This window comes from Drosophila takahashii, chromosome 3L (assembly GCF_030179915.1).
Source record: "Drosophila takahashii strain IR98-3 E-12201 chromosome 3L, DtakHiC1v2, whole genome shotgun sequence".
NCBI lineage: Eukaryota > Metazoa > Arthropoda > Insecta > Diptera > Drosophilidae > Drosophila > Drosophila takahashii.
The window spans coordinates 4,207,246-4,226,915 of NC_091680.1; the positions used below are offsets into that span (position 1 = coordinate 4,207,246).

The 19,670-nt window shown below is 39.6% G+C and overlaps 2 protein-coding genes, 1 long non-coding RNA gene and 1 other non-coding gene across 12 annotated transcripts; 1 reads left to right on the forward strand and 3 right to left on the reverse strand.

The window, feature by feature from the left end:
• Positions 1-121: 121 nt before the first annotated feature.
• Positions 122-3,595, reverse strand: LOC108059863 (prominin-like protein). Of its 6 annotated transcripts, XM_044394502.2 has the most exons (8): positions 3,174-3,595; positions 3,007-3,114; positions 2,589-2,953; positions 2,405-2,532; positions 2,166-2,331; positions 1,744-2,110; positions 867-1,692; positions 122-422 (listed from the first exon to the last, which is right to left on the reverse strand). In XM_044394502.2, exons 1-8 carry the CDS (start codon positions 3,593-3,595, stop codon positions 141-143), a joined length of 2,664 nt encoding a protein of 887 aa, XP_044250437.1. In that variant the 3' UTR covers positions 122-140. The 6 variants fall into 6 exon arrangements, with proteins under 6 accessions (XP_044250437.1, XP_070070315.1, XP_070070314.1 ...); XM_070214214.1 differs by lacking the exon at positions 3,174-3,595 and having other exon boundaries at positions 2,589-2,916; XM_070214213.1 differs by lacking the exon at positions 3,174-3,595 and having other exon boundaries at positions 2,589-2,916; positions 3,003-3,114.
• Positions 3,265-3,966, forward strand: LOC138912825 (uncharacterized). Its single transcript, XR_011418381.1, has 3 exons — positions 3,265-3,363; positions 3,440-3,620; positions 3,685-3,966. It is a non-coding gene; the product is annotated as an uncharacterized lncRNA (long non-coding RNA).
• Positions 3,967-4,790: 824 nt separating this feature from the next.
• On the reverse strand, positions 4,791-18,238 carry promL (prominin-like). 4 transcript variants are annotated; one of them, XM_017145425.3, is made up of 15 exons: positions 18,151-18,238; positions 17,292-17,460; positions 10,702-11,230; positions 10,493-10,640; positions 10,296-10,424; positions 10,044-10,231; positions 9,817-9,981; positions 9,619-9,749; positions 9,221-9,556; positions 9,045-9,154; positions 8,033-8,978; positions 7,483-7,622; positions 6,903-6,962; positions 6,631-6,807; positions 4,791-5,217 (listed from the first exon to the last, which is right to left on the reverse strand). In XM_017145425.3, exons 3-15 carry the CDS (start codon positions 11,105-11,107, stop codon positions 5,106-5,108), a joined length of 3,048 nt encoding a protein of 1,015 aa, XP_017000914.1. In that variant the 5' UTR covers positions 11,108-11,230; positions 17,292-17,460; positions 18,151-18,238; the 3' UTR covers positions 4,791-5,105. The 4 variants fall into 4 exon arrangements, with proteins under 4 accessions (XP_017000914.1, XP_070070313.1, XP_044250344.1 ...); XM_070214212.1 differs by lacking the exon at positions 18,151-18,238 and having other exon boundaries at positions 6,903-6,959; positions 17,292-17,683; XM_044394409.2 differs by lacking the exons at positions 6,903-6,962; positions 18,151-18,238 and having other exon boundaries at positions 17,292-17,683.
• On the reverse strand, positions 12,226-12,298 carry TRNAM-CAU (transfer RNA methionine (anticodon CAU)). Its single transcript has one exon. It is a non-coding gene; the product is annotated as a tRNA-Met (tRNA).
• Positions 18,239-19,670: the final 1,432 nt, after the last annotated feature.

Consider the following 19,670-nt stretch of genomic DNA (forward strand, 5'->3'; position numbering starts at 1 on the left):
CCAGGAAAGGGTGTGTATTTAATTTATTAAAAACATTTTCCAAAGAAGCAAAGAAAAAAAGTTTAAATCTTTTTCATATTTATTTTGTAAAATCAAGATAAATAGATAAATTTTCCTTAAATTAAATCTCAAGTTGTAGTTCACTCCCTCTTGCGCTTGGGTTGATCCACGTAAAAGTCGTCGCTTTCCTCCAGATAATCCACATTTGTCTCTGCGTTAACAGGAAGGTATCTGTAGCATAAGCATTGTGGCAAACCCACGGGCAACATGCCGGGTGCCACAAAGTTCCCCTCCCCCAAGGAAACCAAAGTTGCTTCTGATAGATTTCTCAACGATTTCAAGCGGCATCTCAATAAGTGAGTGCAGCAGATGACAGGCAGGAGGAGCAAGGAGAATAGAAAAAGCCAGAACCAAATGGCGTTCTAGGAAAGGATGAATAATAATTAAATTTTAAGTAATGTATAAAAACTTATAACAGTTACGGTCCCTGATAAAAACCTTAAGTAACTTAATAATTTGTTTTTCTTGATTGAGTGCCAATCGATTGGAAAGCTAATTAAAGCTCAGAAAGGTATGACATTCCATTTTGTTACCATTGGTTGCTTTGTTTTTGACAATAAGCGAATAACCTAAGCTAAATTAAAAAAAAAAACCTACAGTTTTAAATAAAATCTTTTAAAATAAATAATGGTTGCATCAACCACCAATAAGTTTATGCAAACATATTTTTCTTGGTTCGAATTATTTGCTTATTAACTTTATGCAAACATATTTTTCTGCGTACAAATTATTTGCGGAGTGAACGGTTAAAAGAGACTCGCATAATCAATGTAAAACATTGTATGGGGGAATTCCCCCGAACTAACCATTGGCTTAGCAATCCGATTGCAGAGATCGTTGTACTCCGCCTTGGCCTGATCCTCCACTCGGGTGAGCGGCTCACAGCTCTCCATCTCGCCCTTAGTTTCCTCATCTACCATGCGAATGTACACATTTAAGTATGATTCCACAAAACCACTGATATTACGGGCCACCTCATCGGTTACATTTTTGGCATCGTATCGCAGGAACTCATCACCTTGATGGATTTTGGCCAGCAAATAGTTAAGGTACTTGGCAAAGTTACCATATCCTCCTGAGAGAAGCTGATCTAGTCGATTTATGATCTCCATCAATCTTTGAACCTTCGAGGCCAAGGGTTTTCCCAGATGTCTTTCAAAGGCTTTTAAGTAAGCCGTCTGATCTCGCAAAGTAGATCCTGATTTTAAGGTATCCGCCAGGTTATCTAGTTTTATAGTCAACTCTGTTAAGGAACCTGGCTTGGGTTCCGGCACCAATTCAGGACACAAGTGTTTGGTGAAGAATTTACTCTCATATCTGGAGAGATTACCCCTTAGAAATTCTACGGCCATCCTGGCAGCCTTGGGGTGAATATAGCCAAGTTCGCGTTGGGATAAAGAGGTATCAATTTTCTCTAGGGATTCCCAAACATCTTTCATCACATCCTTGCGAAAGCCTTCCAAGTTATAGACCTCCCTTAGATTTAGTATATTATAAAGACTTTCGTTGCGAAGGCAACTGTGCAAAATATCCGAGGTTGTCAGCATGGGAAGTGATTGAGGAATGGTAAAGTTTTCTGGGAGATACTCATTGGGATTAATGTATTTAGGTTCCAGAGGCTGCGGGGGTTTCCTGTGGGTAATGAATACTAGATTATCATTATCCTTAATTGGTAATTCTTACCTAATACAAAAAGCTTGATATAACAAAGCTCCGTGAACCAAATAGAAAAGCACCAGAAAAATGCAAATCGAGAAAAGTATGAATATTAAAATCAAGGTAATGCAAAGCAGCCAACTGGCCACTTTTGGACTGGACAGAGCCACCAGAAGACTGGAGAGCAGGAGCAGGGGCACCAGCATCATTAACACAACGATGCCAATAGTGGTTCCATACCATGATGATCCTAGTTTTCTTCGAAGGGCTCCAACAGGATTAGATCTAGATCTATGTTTTTCTTTAACCTCTATCCTCTGATTTTTCCTCATCTCATCGATGACCCCACGCAACACTTTCAAAGATGCTTCGTAGCGCTTTTGCAGCTCCTTGGCTTGGGGTGAGATTATAGTGTTTTTATCGGTAGCTTCTAAGATTATTTAGCTTACCGCTCTTATCAACATCTTTCTTAATGGCTTTTAATAAATCACGCATCTGATTCCTGATCGCCTGGGACATCTCTTGCAATTGCTGAACGGCCTTTTGAGGATAGGCTATTAACCGGCTGTCTGTAACTTCTTGAACGGATTTAAGAAGGGGTTCGGTTTTGGGTAACTTAAAGCAGAAAAAAATACTAAAAAAAATTACAATTTGTTTCTAAATTAAAAAATGTAAAATTCAGTTATACATTATCATATTGCAAGCATCCCTTGTCAAGCATTCGGATGCTTTGCTCACGGTAGAACTTCAGGCACTCCTTTTGCTTACACTGAGAGGTAAGAAACGCCGTAAGATCCAGTTTAATGCCTTGTAAAGCTAAGGATGATTGGCTATTGAATCACTGGATCTAACAGGAAGATAATATAACGCACCATTACGCAACCTGGTGGCCAAACGTTTGGCACTGGGTAACTCTTCGTTGAATCGTTTCATAAGTGGCTTAATATATGGCAAATTCTTTAGAACTTCGCTCAGGTTTTCTATTTCTTCGGCTTGAACCTCCAACTGATTACGGAACTCAGTGACGTTAGCTTTATCCGGTATAACTTCCTGAATTATCTTCACCAACTGATCGTAGTTGATAACATACAGGTGATGCATGTGATCCGACGTGGTTCGTAGTACATATTCGTCATTTGGTTTGCTAGAGTTGATTGTCAGGCAATCAGTTTTCTTGAGACTCTTAAGGTTTCTTTTCAGCTGGGTGGCAGCCAAAATGGCAAAAATAAGAAATAAACTAGGAATTAATCCAAAATCTCTGTGGCCTATGGGATAAAAATACATACTTACAGCATCAAAAAGGCCAAAATAGCTAAAATAATGCCACAGCAATAGCGAATGCCTTTGCTCGACTTTTGTGTCTCCTTACAACGCGCACAACAGCAGGCATAAATTAAACTAATTAAAATTATAATTCCATAAGTATTATATCTCTACAAAAATCTAGCACATCTCACCCAAAAATGGGAACCATTATAAAAAGAAGCAATAATATTGGAATAAAAATCTTTAGTCCCGGCTGGGTAACTAAATACTCAGCCCAGTCATCCTTCTCCGCCTTTGATCCAATGTCATTCCCATACTTCGATATATAATCTTTGGGCACTTGCTTGGAACCTGAGACAACAGCGCCAGTGAAAACATGGGGTAAATAATTTATGGGAGCCAAAGAGTCCACATATCCGTCGTTCTGATCATCTTTCGATCTGATTTCTGCCTCTAGATCCTTATTTTGTGGTTGGAACTTTAGAAACTTAATCAGAGATCCCTGTTCAATCGGAATATTTGAGGAAAGTGTATGATTGGACTGGCAATTAACCAATAAAAGTCGAAGAAAAGGAAATTCAAGCCAAAGAAGGATATAATAAATACGTTTCATACTTTTAAACTATCTTTATCAACAGGTATGATTACTAAGCTAAAGATTGCTTTGATAAGAAAGAAGTAAATTTCGAATCTTAATTTCAGGAATTTATCTAGATAACCTTAAGAAACCTCGTAAAACCCTTTGTTTTTAAAACTCGCCTATTCGTACATAAAACCACTTGAAGTTTATTGACAAAATTTTGCAAACGACAGAGACAACCATCAACGGAGCTCGATGATTGACTGGCAACTGGGTTTTCTGTATTGTGTTTCTTTGTGTTTTCCGGGTTCTTATTCGATAATCTTTTTAGTTGCGCTGGGCAATATTGATACATGGTTACTTGACTTAAGCGGAAATCATTTAATGTACGTCAAAATGTAAAATACAACATACATTCTTACTTGTATAATAATACTAAAATTATGTAATTGTGTAATCCGTACAGTATCGCGTGTCTCGTTTATTTGTGTATGGTGTTTATAGGGTTTTTCTTGTTTTTAGATCCTAGACAATACAATTGGAAACGTTTAAATGCTTTAGGGGTTGGTTTTCGCTTTTCGCTTTTGGTTTTCACTTACTAAACTATGACAACGTGTTAAAATACGTGTTACATTCAAGTATTCGTATCTCGAATCTGTAGCTGCTTGGGGTTTTCTTTAATTGGATTCTGGTATATCAGTGTCCGAGTGCACAATTTGTTCGGTTTTAAGGAAGTGTGTAGTGTTTGTATTGTTTCTAAAATAAATACATTAAATGCATTGAATAACTTCTGCTCTTTTTTTCTAAATTAAAATGGCAGTTTTGGTATTGATCATATTTTCTTTTGTGTTTTCCGCGATTTTGATTTCCTGGAAGTTTACAGATTCCATAAAGTGTTTGATTGGTTATTATTTATGTAGTTGCTTGCTAGAGATATTGTTTATTATCTTTCTTTTCTTTTTTTGGGTATGTCTCGCCTGCTCTGAGAGTGTGTGTGCATAATTAAAAATTATGAGATTCCTTAAAGCTTCTGCGGCCGTGCGGCCCGGCGAATGGCCAACTTCTTCAAGGGACTCATCAGATCCTACGCCTGCCGCTCGGCCTTCTATAGCCCGGAGTCTCCAGACTCTAGACTCCAAACTCCAGACTCCAGAGTTCATTAAATGCTCCGTCGGATCCCTCCGATCATCGATTCGTTTTGGCAACATTTTCTTCATTTTCTTTTTCTTTCAAATTAATCATAATTGGGTATTTGAGAATTTTTTCGTATCTGCCTTCTTGCTTCGGCCCTCACTTAATATTAACTAAATGTGGGGGTTCTTCTCCAGTTCTTCGGGCCAAAGTGATAACACACGTGATGCTACAATACTACTTAATTAAATTATATAATTTCAGTTATCTTTTTCTTTCTTCTTGTTTACGCTTTTAACTAAAAGTACAGTCTCAGTAGGGGGTACATAAGGGGGTATAAACGGGGGGCAGTAGTGGGCGCTTGGGGTTCAAAATAAAATCATCCATGTTGCCACTTCTCGACTCCTTTCGTCTAATCCTGCTCGGAGGCACCGGGATAGTAGTAGGGCGGCGGACGCTCGTACTCCGAGGATGGCGGCGCAGCCGGTGGATTGTGGTAGCGTGGTGGCTCGTGGTCCCAGTGCCTGTGCGGATTGCAATTAAAATGTATTAGTTTATGCGGAATATGCAGGGGCTATTAAATATTTATAGTGCGACCACTCACGCACAACACAGAAACACAAATAGAAAATAAAGGGGCGCAGCAGTAGCTGCGATTAATCAGTTTAGTTGGTCAACATAGATCGAACACCGATATATAGTTAGTGGCTTTTGGTCATGGAAAAAGCTAGTAGTCTTTATCAGGGGATAAGCTGTGGTCTTGTCTGCTAAGAGATCGTGTCCAGAAGTGTAAGAAGTAAAATGGCACATTTTTTCAATTAAATAAAGCTTTTAAAAATATTTAAATAAATTCCAGCACTGGGTAAATGTTTGTTCATTACTTTTTAGCCAATCGAAAAGAAAAACACAAACAAATGCAAATCAAAGATAGTTAAATAGAAACGAAAGGAGTACTAAGCAGATGAGTACGGGGGTTTCCACACTCTATTCACAAAACAGTCGGAAATGTATATTCGAATCGAGACTGCTGCTGGGGGGAAGTACACCACACCGATGATACCGATCGAATCTCAACTTCAATCTCTCAAAAGGCACAAACCGATTAGCATTTGGGACATGCCTAAAAGAAACCATCTGCCGCCAATGCCTTTGGCCGAGTGCCATTGGTCACACCTTTAGCGCTAAATTAAACAAAATTAAAAATTAGCGTTTTAGCGATTTAGCATTTAGCGGCGGTCTAAACGATCAAGGGAAACTGGATATTTGCGATGATGGGGTCAGGCTAATTAATTGTCAGTGTTACGCGGCTATGATGCATTTACTATTGTAAGAGTAGATTGTTCTCACTACCTATTAAGACTGCCTTAACTTAGAAATAATTTTTTTAATTGTAAACTCCAAAAACCTATATAGACTCTCTATAAACAACAAATGGGAATTTATTTAAAAATACTAAATATTTACAGATTTTTAAGGAGAAAATTTTAGAGTTTTTTACATTATTTACAGATTTTTTAAGAGAACATTTTATAATTTTTACCCTCAAAAAATTAAATGAATAAAAGTATTACAAAGTAATATTTTTTGTTAACTTTATATTGTCATTCGAATAAAATAAAATGGATTGTTATACTTATTAAACACTTACTAAATATTTAAAGAATTTTTTAAGGAACACTTCCAAACTTTTCAGAATATTATACATTTTACCGAATCTGAATGGAATAATATTTTCTTTTGAATCTACATTGTCATTGTCATTGCAATAAAATAAAATAAATTTTAATATTTACTTAAAACCTCTTCATTTGTTTATCCATTTTTCAAGGCTATTAAAACCCATTTATAAGTTATTTTACAATTTCTTCAGTTAAGACGATCTTTTAGCAAGTGATTTGGAATAGGACAAGCTTAGCTGGGATGAGGATAATACTTACGTGGGCGCCATATCGTTGTAGCGCATGCTGCTGCTGCCCGGAGCTCCATCCCCGCCGCCGCCGCCTCCGCGATCTCCGCCAGAACGATTGCCCCGCGAAACGCTGGGCGAGGCGTCCTCGTAGTAATCCTGCTGCTCGCGTCTCCGCTCGTAGGCCTTGCGACGCTTTTTGGGAACGCTAAAAGAGGGGAGATGCAAAGGGACAACAAGGGGTCACAGGATTAGCTAGCGAAACAACACAGGGGACACAGGTGACAGGATGATCTTTCTTACTTTGCCAATGGTACATGTTCGCGCTCGCGCTCACTATAAGCGTCGTACAGATAGTCGCTGCTGCGATTCGGGCGATTCGATTCGGGATGATTTGGGGTTAGCGGTGTGAAATGAGAAGAATGCGGACGGCTTAGTTGTGGTGCAAACGCTGAATTTTCTTTATATTTTTGCTGCTGCTACATGCATATACATTTATAAAACAAAAGTCAATCGAATAAAATGGAATCCACAACCCCAGTTTGTTAGTCTGTTAATCTTTCTTGCGTTTGCTGCTGGCCGAGAGATCGGGATCCTCCTCATTCGGATAGTTCACCTCGCTCTCGTCCCAGGCAACAGCACCTGGATCGGCATCTGCTTGATTATCAGCTGGGCTGGCATCTGCGCCACCACCACCGCGAGTGGGCGCACCGGCGGGACAGCCGCAGTAGGCCTGCTGCCCACCGGAGCAGCTGACTATTGGCGGCGGCACATACGGAGCACCCGTGCAAATGGGACAGCTTTGGGTTAGGTGTGTGGTGTTTGGGTTATAGCCGTGATGCCTGAAAGTAACGAGCAGCAGTGCAGCTAAAAGACAACTCACCCGCCCTCGACGACGCCAGCAGCTCCAACGGTAGCCAGGTAGGGATAGATCTTCTTGTACAGGCACATCAGGCGGTGGGCCACGAACAGGATGGGCAGGAAGAGCAGGGCGCACAGCAGGATGCCCACCCAGAATCCATTCTGTAGATAAAAGTGGAGTTTGTATTAAAATCGGTATCTTTACGAAGCGGGAAGTGCTGTGAATTAGAGCTTGAAAAATATTAATTTTCGATATCTTTCAAACAGCAATATTTATCGGAAATATCGATGATTATCTGAAATAACAATATTTTTTGTAGTTTGTTCCTTAGAATCATCGATATTATCGATACACAACTGTGTAAAAATCGAAAAAAGTATTATTTTTAACTATATTGTACACCTATCGTAAATATCGATGATTATCTGAAATAATAATATTTTTTTGTTTTTTTACTTTTTGTTTCTTAGAATTATCGATACACAATTGTGAAAAAATCGAAAAAATTAATATTTTTTAAACTCTATTGTGCATCCAAAAATTTCTAAACATTTAAAACCTAATAACTCACAATGGGATCCACGAGGCGGTGGCAAATCAAGTCTACGCCACGATAATATATATACGATAGGGGCGCACAGTGTCCCACACTTTCGTTGGCCTCCTTTATAATCATATCGATGTAGTCCTCTATCATCTGGTCAATGGTCGTCGTCAAGTTGCCTCCCAGGCTATTGATATAATCCTTGCCTCGCTTCTGGATGAACTCCTCGGAACTAACTGCCGTGGCAGTCAAAATTTTAATGGTGTTGGTAAAGTCGTGGTTCTCGTAGGTGATAAGCTCGTCGATTCTCTTTAGATTGGTCTTCATCCTCTCCACCAGACTCGTGAGCTTGGGCACAAAGTTGCGATAGAAGGCCTTGGTGTTGAGGCCCTCGTTCCAGAAGGACACCTTGGCCCATCCGTAGGCCGGATACTCCAGATCATTCGAGATCTTGTACAGCTGCTCGGACAGGGCGTTTAGATTCATGGGCGTGAACTGCGAGCAAAGATGGGTCTGGTACAGCGAGCTGTGGTACTTGGAAAGAGTATTTTCGCGCGCAGCGTTCAGATCCGCGCGCTCCTCCTGCGTCAAGAGTATCACACCGGAGAGATCCTCATCGAAGATCTTGACGGTATCTGGATCGTCCTTTGCATTGGTCATAACCTTGATGCGCGCCAGATCGTTAATGTCGTATATGTTGTTGTCTCGCATCATCTCGAAGATGGTCTGGTTGGCATGGCACGCCTTGATGGCACTCGACATTTTCATGGGCTCCGCCACAGCCTTGGATCCCTCGCTGGCCGGCAGGTAGTGATGCAGATCAATCGAGGCGTCCAGCTGTCGGAAGAGGGTGTTGTTCTCCTGATCCCTCAGCGGAGCACAGGCACCCTGGTAGGTCACCATGCCGAGCATGAAGTAGAACAGACCAACCAGGGCGATGAAGGAGAAGACGCAGAATATCAACAGGATGGCTCTGAAAGGGGGTAATAAATCGTATTTGATTAATAAGTCAGGATAGGATTTAGTTTAATACACTTACAAAAGCAGACATGTGGCACCGGTGGACTTGCTGCAGCACTCATCGCCGTAACCAGTTCGTCGTCGCCCAAAGCAGCCGCATAGTAGGGCAAAGATCAGTATGAAAAGTACCTAAAATATAATAAAAATCCATTATAGATAGCTTTTTTAGATTATAACCTTTAAGGTTTCCCCTACCAGCAGTATGAGCAAGCACACAATCAGACTGACAATGTTCCTATCGTGGCCGAAGCGTTCGTAAACATCCTCAAACGACTTGGTCGAGTGCAGGGTCTTGATGTGTATATCACTGAGTACTCCCTCCACAACGTGGCGCACTTTCGTCGCATGCTCGCGGAAGACGGTCCTGCCCTTGGTCAAGTCCCGCATCATGGGCGGTACGACGAAGGACAACTGCGTCTTCACCTTGTCGCTAACTTTCTTCAGTCGCGCCAGTCCACGTTGCGGTATAACATAATACTTGTGCTCAACTATATTCTCCATTCCCTCCACAAAGGCAGTTGTGTTTGGCAGCTGTAGATAGGGATTTAAGTTATTAATTACATTGGTTTTCCGAATTAAATATAAAATCATACACTGTCGAAGTGCAGACACTGCGAGGTATCAATATGCTCTATATCGCTGCTGAGCAGGAACTTCTGACACATCTGGAGTTGACAGAGATTGGCCACTGCAAAGTTCACATCACGCTTAATGCCGCGAACACCTGAAATAGGGAAACATTTTTATTAATTACATATTTTTAATATATTTGAATTTTTGAATATCCTTACCATCTCTCAACTGTGAGCCATAGAACCGCAGATCCTTTTCCATTTTCTCCACCTGTCTCATTAGCTCTAGAGCCTCGGGCATGTTCTCCAAGACCCGCTCCAATTCGGCCAGTGAATTACTCTCCGAAGTGTCGGAGAGATCCAAAAATATGTGCCGATGGGCATCTGAAAAGAGCCATGGATGTTTAAATACAAATCACAGAGTCTCAGTTTCCAGGTATTCTTACGGGTTAGCTGATCAAGCACATGGGTCTCCATCTCCTCGTAGTTGTACATCATCAGATGGTAAACGTGATCGGCCACATCCTTCAGATAAGTGCAAGTATCCTCGCTGCCGCGCTTCATGGTCTCGGAAGTCTCGGCAAATCCGCTGTCAATCATTTTGTTGGTAACAAAGGCGATAATGATGCCAAAGCTAAAAGAAGAGAAACAAGTTTTGGTTAGTATCTCTCTTTTTTAGGGATTTCTAGTAGCTTTACATCAGTCCAATGATGAGGATCAGCAGACAGATGCCGCAGCAGAAGCGCCGCTGGGCATCCTGTTTACTGGTACATGGAGGACAGCCCTGTCGACATCGTCGGCAGCAACAGAAGCAGCAATAGCAAACGCTAAGGGTTAAGAAACAGAAAGGGTTATTACTATTATAATTAGTTACATAAATAAGTATAAAACTCACGCAATAAACGGTATGATAATAATGAGCACCACGAGAATAAAAACCCAGATGAGGACCATCCAATAGTGGGCCAACAGATCCCGCCAGTCATTCTCCTCCACCTTGGGGCCCAGGGTTAATGTGTCCGAGTTCCTTACCACAATGTAGCCTGCAGATTAGATTATAATTATTATTTTAATTTCCGATTTATTAAATATTTCTTTACTCACCCTCTGGAATGGGCTCATCCCGGTAGAGGACCTTGTCGTACAGAAAGTGCGTGAAATTGAATATGGAGTTCATGGCCGACGTGGGTGGTGGTGGTTCCTTTGTGTAGTTCGTCGTCGGCCTGTACATGGTGTACTCCACGGGTGGCCAATGGGGCTGCCCGAGTTGTTCGTGCGTGGTGCCATGGCCCACATACCCCTTGCGCCATTCGCCCGGGGTCTCATCATCAGCCTGGGCGGTTGCCGGCCTGATTAGCGTGGCCAGCGCAAAGCCAAAGATGGCTACACTCAGTCCACATATGGCCAAATAGGCTATCTGCCGTCTCCGGCGCTGTCTGCGCTTCCGGGAACGCATCGTCTTCGACTTGACCGCGGCCAGAGGCTCCACTGTGGCCGCCAACTGACTCATTCCGTCTGCTTTTCAAAGGACCTCTAGGAAAAGCTTCTTCGAACTCACTAACGTGCTGAGCTGCTGCTCTTGATCTTGTGCCCTTTGGTGTAGTAGTCCACACCCATTTCACACGTCAGTGGCCTGTAAAAAAAAATATGAAAAATAATTAATCAATTAAACGGGTATATGAGGAGAATTATAAATATAATAATATCTTAAATGTGTACAGAATCTTCTAAAGTTATATTAAAATGGATCTTCCTAACAAACACCTATTAAAGTAATCTAATTAATAATATATTTAACAAAATATTTCTTATGTATAAATTCTATAAAAGATTATAAGGTTATAAAGACTAACAAGTTATAGTATAGAACCCTCTTGAGTTATCTTTAAATGGTATCTCCTTCACAAACACCTATTAAACTAATCTTTAATCTCAATTCCTTTCCTTTTTTAAATGGAAATGGGAGGGTCAATGGAAGACCTAAATGATTTAAGAATATTCGAGGACAGAGAAGAGTTCACACCCTAATAGAGCAGTGGCATGTCCTCGTCCAGTAATAAATGCGTGGCTGGGGCAATAAAAAATATTCAATTCTTGGTGTGTCCAGGCAAATGGGACATAATCCCATCCCGGTTTTAAGATAGGATTGGTTCCATCGCAATGCGGGGTCCCAAACACACACATACACACCCAGAGGCACTCTCACATCCACTTGACATCAATTAAGGTCAATAAAAGCCCATAGAAGATGACAATGGGTTGAGGCATTAGCTGCCCGAGAATGCAATCCACTGCTACTGGCGATACGAATTCAAAGGACTGAGCTACGGCTTTTGCTTTGGCACATTGCCATCGCAGGTGTTATCTCTCCGTCTGTCGAGAGGAGGAGGTGAAAGTCCCCTTTGGGCGACGGGTTGAATGCACTTGAGTCCGGCGATCATGAGTCACCACCTAACCCACCTATGCTATTACCACATTGCGTGTGCCTGTGCCGCCCTTGCATAATTACCCAAATATCAAATAACTGGGACTTGGGAGAAATATTCAAAATAGGCAAATGGAAGAGCAAATGCAAATGGCAAGAAAAAAATAAATATTGTAAAAATAAAAAACAATAAAAAATGTACATGCCCCGAGTGAGGCTCGAACTCACGACCTTAAGATTATGAGACTTACGCGCTGCCAACTGCGCCATCGAGGCATGAACACGGTGCCGGCAAAAAGCAAACTTGTGCAAAAGGTTCTTATGTTAGAATGCCAGCCGCAAAAATAGACATGTATGTTTATATGTTTATGTTATGTATGTGCGACATGTTTCTTTATAAGGAATGATATGATAAGGAATTTTTCTTGTCTATTCTTATCGATGTAAAATCACAGGTAACCTTATCTTTTTCGGAGCAAATTGAAAATCGATTTAGCTTGTTAAACATGTCAACAATCAATATTTGCTGTCATTAAAATCAATATTTTAAAGCAATTATTTGCTTTGAAAGTTTTGTTGTTTTATTTTTGTTTTTATCTTGAGTTTAGTAGGAGAAATAATTAATTGCACAAAAAAGTTAGAATGTTTTTAGTATTTTCTCATTTACTGTGTGAGTTTTCTTTCCACTTAATTAGCGCTAAACACATTATTTTTTAAACATAAAGATTTCACAATATTTTTTTTTAAAGTAAAGAATTTCTATAATTATTCACATTTCCCGCTGAATTTTTAACAATCTTAAAAGAATACCGGAAACTATTTTTTAGAAAATTGTCCTCAGACCCAAAAAACAAAGCTAATTTTTGGTAGGGGTTTTCACTTTTTTTTGCTTGATGAATTTTAATAATTCTTGTTGTGGACATTTTTTTTATAAGAAACTTTCTGACGAAGACTGGGTTTTTCAGAATGCACTGCCTACTCATATTTCCAAGATATGCACATACATAGATCTAAAGAATGAGTGTGCTCATTTGATACCCGCCACTGGGAACTGTAAATTTATGGCCATCGAGTCGAGCAACAAGCAGTATAGCAGTTACACAGTAACACTCATCGACTGTCTTTGCACAACAGACACATACAACACAGCATAGACAAAGAAATCGAAAAGTTTAATGAACTTTGTGGGCGAGTGGACAATAAGGGCTGAAGGGCTGAAGGGCCAAGGGTCTGTCCCTCGGACTCGGATGGCTTTCCATGGCATTATGCTTTATAGCGCTTGGCCCTGTCCCCTTGGCCCACCAAAACACACTATACACTATACACAGAATGTGTCGCAACATTATATATATGTATATATATTTATATATGCACAACATTCGGAGCACTGCATTGCCGCCTGCTTATCTCGAGGTTGCCCCTCTTTTTTTCCATTTTTTTGTATTTTTTTCCATGCTTACTTTCCGGAAAGAGCTGGATTACCAGGCGTGTTGATGGCTAATGTAAAAATAGACGTTTGCCGAGGATTGCGAATGGCACCTGCTGACAAAAGACTGAAGCCTTAATGGCTGTCGAGTGTTTGGTTTCGATTGCGTATACGCAGCGTTGTCTGGCTGGGAGCAAACTAAAGGCGCTGCTGGAAAAACGATGCTCCATTTGCTTATGCTCCTCCGTTATGCTGTGCAGAAAATTCTCTATACCCATTGGTGGGGAGCAGCCTTTGAACGGCCTTGACACGCGGTGAGCTGCAAGATTCTCTTGCTCCGAAGTTTGAATTTTATCCCCACTTGCAGAATCTAAATCCAAGTTGGAAATCGCAAATACTGAAGCCTAAACAGCATAGCCAGAGGTCGTCGAGTGCCCCTTCAGCAATTTGAGAAAACAAAACAATTTGCAGCCTCGCCTCGGCTTTTTGGGAGGACAGACAGGACAAGAACATCTGGGACATGCGCAGTGGGGATCTGCAAGGATGCTGCACTCCCTCGAACGAACAGTGGGCGGAACAGGCAAAAGGCTCGACAAGGCCACACGCAAAATGCTTTTAATTCCGGTCAGAGTTCAGTTTTACACAGCAATAAAATATCACATTGCTACTAAATAAGATTCTTAAAGATCGAAAAATATATGGGCACCCATTTTTTTGCATCATAAAAACATTTCCGAAATTGTTTTCCCCTTTTTCTAGCACATTTTTGTAAATTTTCCAAAAATCATTAGCCGCGAAATTCAAAACTTTCCGGAATTCCGAAGGTAAACAAATTTTTCAAATGAAAATTTGAGAATTGCGGCCATAATGTGCATACCTACTAATAAAATTTTTATTTTTATTTACGAAAAATAGCTGAAACGCAAAAGCCAAGTAATGATAATAATCAGGTAATAAAATGTTTTCAATTCCAAGAAAATGGGGGTTCCCAATCTGTAAATTTGCCAACACAAAAAGTCGTAAAATAATTTTAAAATGACTAGGTTTTTAGATTAAAGAACCCAGTTTCAGATATCATCTTCAGCGTCTATATTAACTAATAACAATAAAATCGGGGCCAATAAAAAGTGCACACAATTCCAGTAAAGTGAGTTTCGCAATCTGTTAATTTGCAAAACAAACTTGGTTGTAGAATGAATCAAAATAAACTAGATTATTCAGTGCCTTTAACGAGCTGTTACGAACACAGTATACCCATTGTCGTCTGCTATCGTAATAAAGTTTCCCTTTTTGGGTAATGTGAGTCAAAGCCTGTGACAAAGGCAACAATCCATTTCTTGAAATTGAATGGGTTCCGCCTGTTCCGCCCCCTTCAGCTTCAGCTGATTGAATCCAACTGGTTTTTGCGCCAACAGGAGAAAGTTGACAAAATTAAACACAAACTTATTTGGCTTTGGCGATACCCGTGTATTGGGTCAGCAATATCACGGAGTAATAGAACCAGTATAGAACCACTGTATCTGCGGAAACGCCGAGTCCAAGGTACTTAAAAATCTGCTGGCGGCTAAGTCAGCAAAAATAACGAGGAATCCGAACACGAAAAACTTAATGACGGTATGGCATTATGGCTTGTATAAACAAAAGAATTAAATACAAAGTGAAGGTTGAATTAATGAAGACAATTTTCCCCATCTATAACCGAGTCGCAATCAATGTCAGGTCTTAAAGCAAAAGTGCCGAGTTGTAAATAAATATTTAAAAGAATTATGGGCAGTACTTGGTGGAATTTAACACAGTTCAAGTTTGCATTGACCTTTCCTTAATTTAAACATTTTTTATAGATTGAGGAATAACAAAATATCTAAAAAATATAAGCAGTAAAATAAACAGCAAAACATAGAGCACAGAGTCAACTAAAATATAAGGGATTAAAATAATATCTGTATAGTTAAAAAAAATCATTTCTATGATTACTCAGTTGGAAAACTGCTGCTTTACTATTATCTTAAGCCATTGCTGCATTTCCTAAGAACTTCCAGAACTCAGAGAATATAATGCGATAAGTAAATCAACAACGATTATAGCAGCAATGAACTTAGCTGATTTAAATAGTCATACGTTATAAAGAATTAATGAGGTCAGCATATTTAAATCTGAGATAAGAAAAGACGACAGCGGATGCAATGACACTAAATCATCTTCAAAAAAAATAAGCGGAAAAGGCGTGATTAATCAGTTTATAAATATCAAGTTTTTCCCAGAAAAGTGCAACTAATTTTTCGACTGATTGAATTGAGAGCACACACTTCACAGCAACTTTTCATTCCATTTTTTTGGACCGCCTCCGCCAAAGTGACATCCAACATCGAATTTGGAACAGCCGGCGGAGATGGAGAAGGAGAAGTCCACGGACGGCGTTCCGAGGCGAAAGATATCGCAAGAGAACAGGTTGCCCTGCCAATGAAGTGAAGTCTGAGATCCGAAGTCGTGCCAAAGCAAAAACTCGTTTCTTGTGCCTGTGACTCACAGACCGCAGAAAAATGGGCTAATCACACAAGCAGATACAAAGTAAACTTCTTTGGATGAAAACTGAACGAATTCAGACAAAGGAAGTCGGGTAATGCAGTTGGAGAAAAGGGGCGGAAATGAACAGAAGAGTCAAAATAAAAGAATATAGGGTGGGGCCGATCGTAGTTCGCTTCACTTGCTTCAAGAAACGGAAGCCAAGTACACTGTCAGAAACGGAAGATAGAAGACACATACGTGCCCAATGATGTATTATATCATCTTGATTCGCTGACGTTGAGTCAGCTTATTTGCCAAAATGAATCTGATATGAGGGTCGGTTATCCAATTGCTTATCATATTGCAAACCTTGGCTAAGCTTGGGTCTAATTTCGGTTTGTTCTCGGATTTTATAAGGCAGACGATCCACTCGACCGGTTGGCGTCATATGTTTTCCATTTTACTTTGCAGTATTTGATTAATGATTCTGAACTCTAGGTTAGCCGAGCTTATCTCTGCGTTTTCTTGTAGATAAATACTGGTTTTATGTTGGTTTACTTTTGGATTTGTGTCCGTTGTCTTCGTTTGAGTTCTGCAACTATGGCATAATACATAATTATTTATAATCAAACTGGTAATATTCTAAACATTCTCGTTTATTTTTAATTAATAGAACCACTTAAACCTTTGTTTGATTTTATTTCGATTTGCTAATGAGATTTTTACTGCAGTCTCTTTATGTTGACAATCATGTGACCTTTTTAAATATATGTGATTATATTATCTCTGAATTTAAGGCATTTTCCCGTTCGTTTTTATAATGAAATAGTGTTTTTCGTAACTTCAGGCCAGTATTCTTATCTGAATAAAAATTCCCACTGACTAGTAAGTATTTTTTTTATAATCTGCCATCGAATTTGCTTATTCAGGCGGAATCTACGCAATGTGTGTGCTCTTTTTTAGAGTCCGCTTCCGAGTTCTGTAAAGTGTGTGGCTGGGAAATCATAGAAAAGGCCCCGAAACTCTATAAATACACGGATTCCGCTCGGCTGGGTGTCTGTATCTCAGGTCAGGGATGTATCTACATACTGAATAATATATCTGCGGGTGCGTGTGTGTAGATAAAAGTCCGCGGGAGTTCCTTTTTTCGAGTGTTTTGTGTGCTCACAGAGCAATTAGTGCAGTGCCGCATATTAATTATGCACACAGCCGCCGCCAGGTGGCGCATTATCTAGGCGAGATGGGTGGATATGCCGTATAATTCGTGGCAGGAAGAGACCTTTAGCCACTAATTGAATAACTCGGGCGGCTAAATTGAAATAAACGAACGACACTCACCAACATCGACAACCGCCGCCGCCGCCTAAGCCAATTAAGCTGGCTTTTGGACTCGGGTTCCGTTCAGTTCCGTTCCCTGGAAGATGATGATGATGATGTCCGAAATATGCTCGCTCCAAGTCCAATTAGCCCTTGGGATCCCGTTCCCAGATCCAGAGATCCCCAGATGCTGCAAGGTAAGGCGGTATGGTATGGGATTTAGATGGGTTCCTGTCCCTCCGGCGATTACAACAATAAAACACCCAATTTGGAGAGCTACGAGTGGCAATTTGCTGCACTCAACTGGTCAAAAGAAATGCAATTCGACGGAACGACGTTGGTTTGGGTTAAAAACCAATAGTTCTACGTGTTTTTGTGTTAATTCGTGTAAAACTCCAGTCGAATTTAAGCTAATATTAACAGATAAATCAAAACCGTTGGCAAAGTTCTTCAAATTGAACAAAAAGAAAAATGAGGAGAAAAAAATCGGAATTCAGGTCGCTGGCGCATTGAGGTCTTCCCAGTTTTTCCAGCTTCCAATGGCCCTTTTGGCCCAATTGGAGTTTTCCCAAGTGGGGCTCAAGGGAATTGTGGATATTTCTTAATCCGCTTTTCAAAACCTTTAACCGATTTTCAACCGAAAACACACAGATATGTTGGATTTTTTGCTTTATCCGTGTGTGTATATGTATCACTGCACTGCACCGCCCTTTCGAAACGAAACATTCTGCTGCTTGGCTTTGTTTGCCCAGTTACACCTGGCATTTGTTGTGATTTTCACTCGCTTCTCACATTTTCCCGTGCCAGTAGGCGTGGCCAATCGAATCTCAGTCACGCGAACGCACGCTCCATTCAGCTAGGATGCGCCCCGGATATTCACCTTTTCTATTTCAATTTTATCCGATCGAAAAAACTCGCATTTCAAAGTAATTCTGACTAGTGAAGTGAAAAACGGTGCAGAAACATCGAGTAATTAGTGTTGAAAAGGGTGGAAACATCGATATAGTAGTCGTTTTAGTCGTTCTGTTGAATCTAACATGAGTCTGTTAAGCTACAGCTGCTTTGAGTGGTTTTCGTATGGCCGTTAACAGTGCGCAAGGAATGGAGTGGAAATTGCAGGGCGAAGTTAACAGTGCGCACGAATTGGAGTGGAATCGTTAACAGTGCGCATGAATTGGAGTGGAATTTCAAAGTAGTTCTGACTAGTGATGAGAAAAACGGCGATTAAAGGTGCAGAAACATCGATTATATTTTATTTTTAGTTTTATAAAAATAAGCTTTTGTAAGAAATTTCATGTCTTTCGAGTGCTGAGTGGTACGAGTCTTCGTTCTGTTGAATCTAACATTAGTCTGTTAAGCTACAGCTGCTTTGAGTGGTTTTTGTATGGCCGTTAACAGTGCGCACGAATTGGAGTGGAATTTCAAAGTTCTGGCTAGTGATGTGAAAAACAGGTGGAGAAACATCGTTGATGCGCTATAAAATGCATGAATAAACGGTCACGCTGAAAGTTGCAGCCCTTAAATATTGTCTTGATACATCGTTTAGCTGAGACTCGAACCAAGATTGTAAGATAAGGGTTCGAAAACAACAGTTATTTTTAAAATGGTTAAATAAAAAAATGAAGGAGCTTGGAGGGAATTCTTTCAAAAACCTAGAAATGTTAGTTTCATGCAAAATATGGTTTCATGAAATAAACTTTTATAGATTGACTTGTATGATACAGTAAAAGTTATGGTAAGTTAAGTCAAACAATTTGTATAATATAAATCGATTTTATTGGCAGTAACATAAATCCTGAAAAAGAACCCAAAGTTGTTATTATTTATAAGATCTTTTTTTGTTAATTCATTATGAGTCATCCTATTCTGAACAATGAGCAATATATTGACCAAAAGTGAATCAAGCAGGGACCGAAAATAACTGTTATTGTTTCATACCAAAAAAATCATGCACTTAGAAGAGTCCTAAAATTTTTTTAAATACACCATTATTTTTGTTAGCCATTGTAGTTTACAAATCCGTAATGATTTTTATTTATTTGATTTTTATAATAAAACTCAAAAAATAACAGTTATTTGTTGATTTTTATGAATAACAGTTATTTCTGAAAAAATGAAATAACTTAAAAAAAACATGCTAACCGTGTTTTATAAACTTACTAAAAATCTTTAAAAAAAAGCCAACCGCGCATATTGTATATCTATTTTTTTTTTTAAATTTATTTTACCCACAAAATCGCCATAAATCAAGTTTGAGTTTTATTTTTGATCTGACGAATAACTGTTATTTGTCAACTTTTATTATAAAACTCAAAAAAATAACAGTTATTCTTTGAGTTTTACTTTACAAATCAGAAAATAACTGTTAAAATGTGATTTTTAAAATATACATACATTATT

Coding starts and splice junctions, on each gene's coding strand:
- LOC108059863 (XM_044394502.2), bottom strand. CDS start 3,595: ATGAAACGTATTTATTATATCCTTCTTTGGCTTGAATTTCCTTTTCTT. Junction 3,115..3,173: donor ATAATGGTTCCCATTTTTGG/GTGAGATGTGCT, acceptor AATTTTAATTAG/TTTAATTTATGCCTGCTGTT. Junction 2,954..3,006: donor ATTTTGGCCTTTTTGATGCT/GTAAGTATGTAT, acceptor ATTAATTCCTAG/TTTATTTCTTATTTTTGCCA.
- promL (XM_017145425.3), bottom strand. CDS start 11,107: ATGAGTCAGTTGGCGGCCACAGTGGAGCCTCTGGCCGCGGTCAAGTCG. Junction 9,750..9,816: donor TGGCTCACAGTTGAGAGATG/GTAAGGATATTC, acceptor TCCCTATTTCAG/GTGTTCGCGGCATTAAGCGT. Junction 6,963..7,482: donor GCTGGCGTCGTCGAGGGCGG/GTGAGTTGTCTT, acceptor CCCGAATCGCAG/CAGCGACTATCTGTACGACG.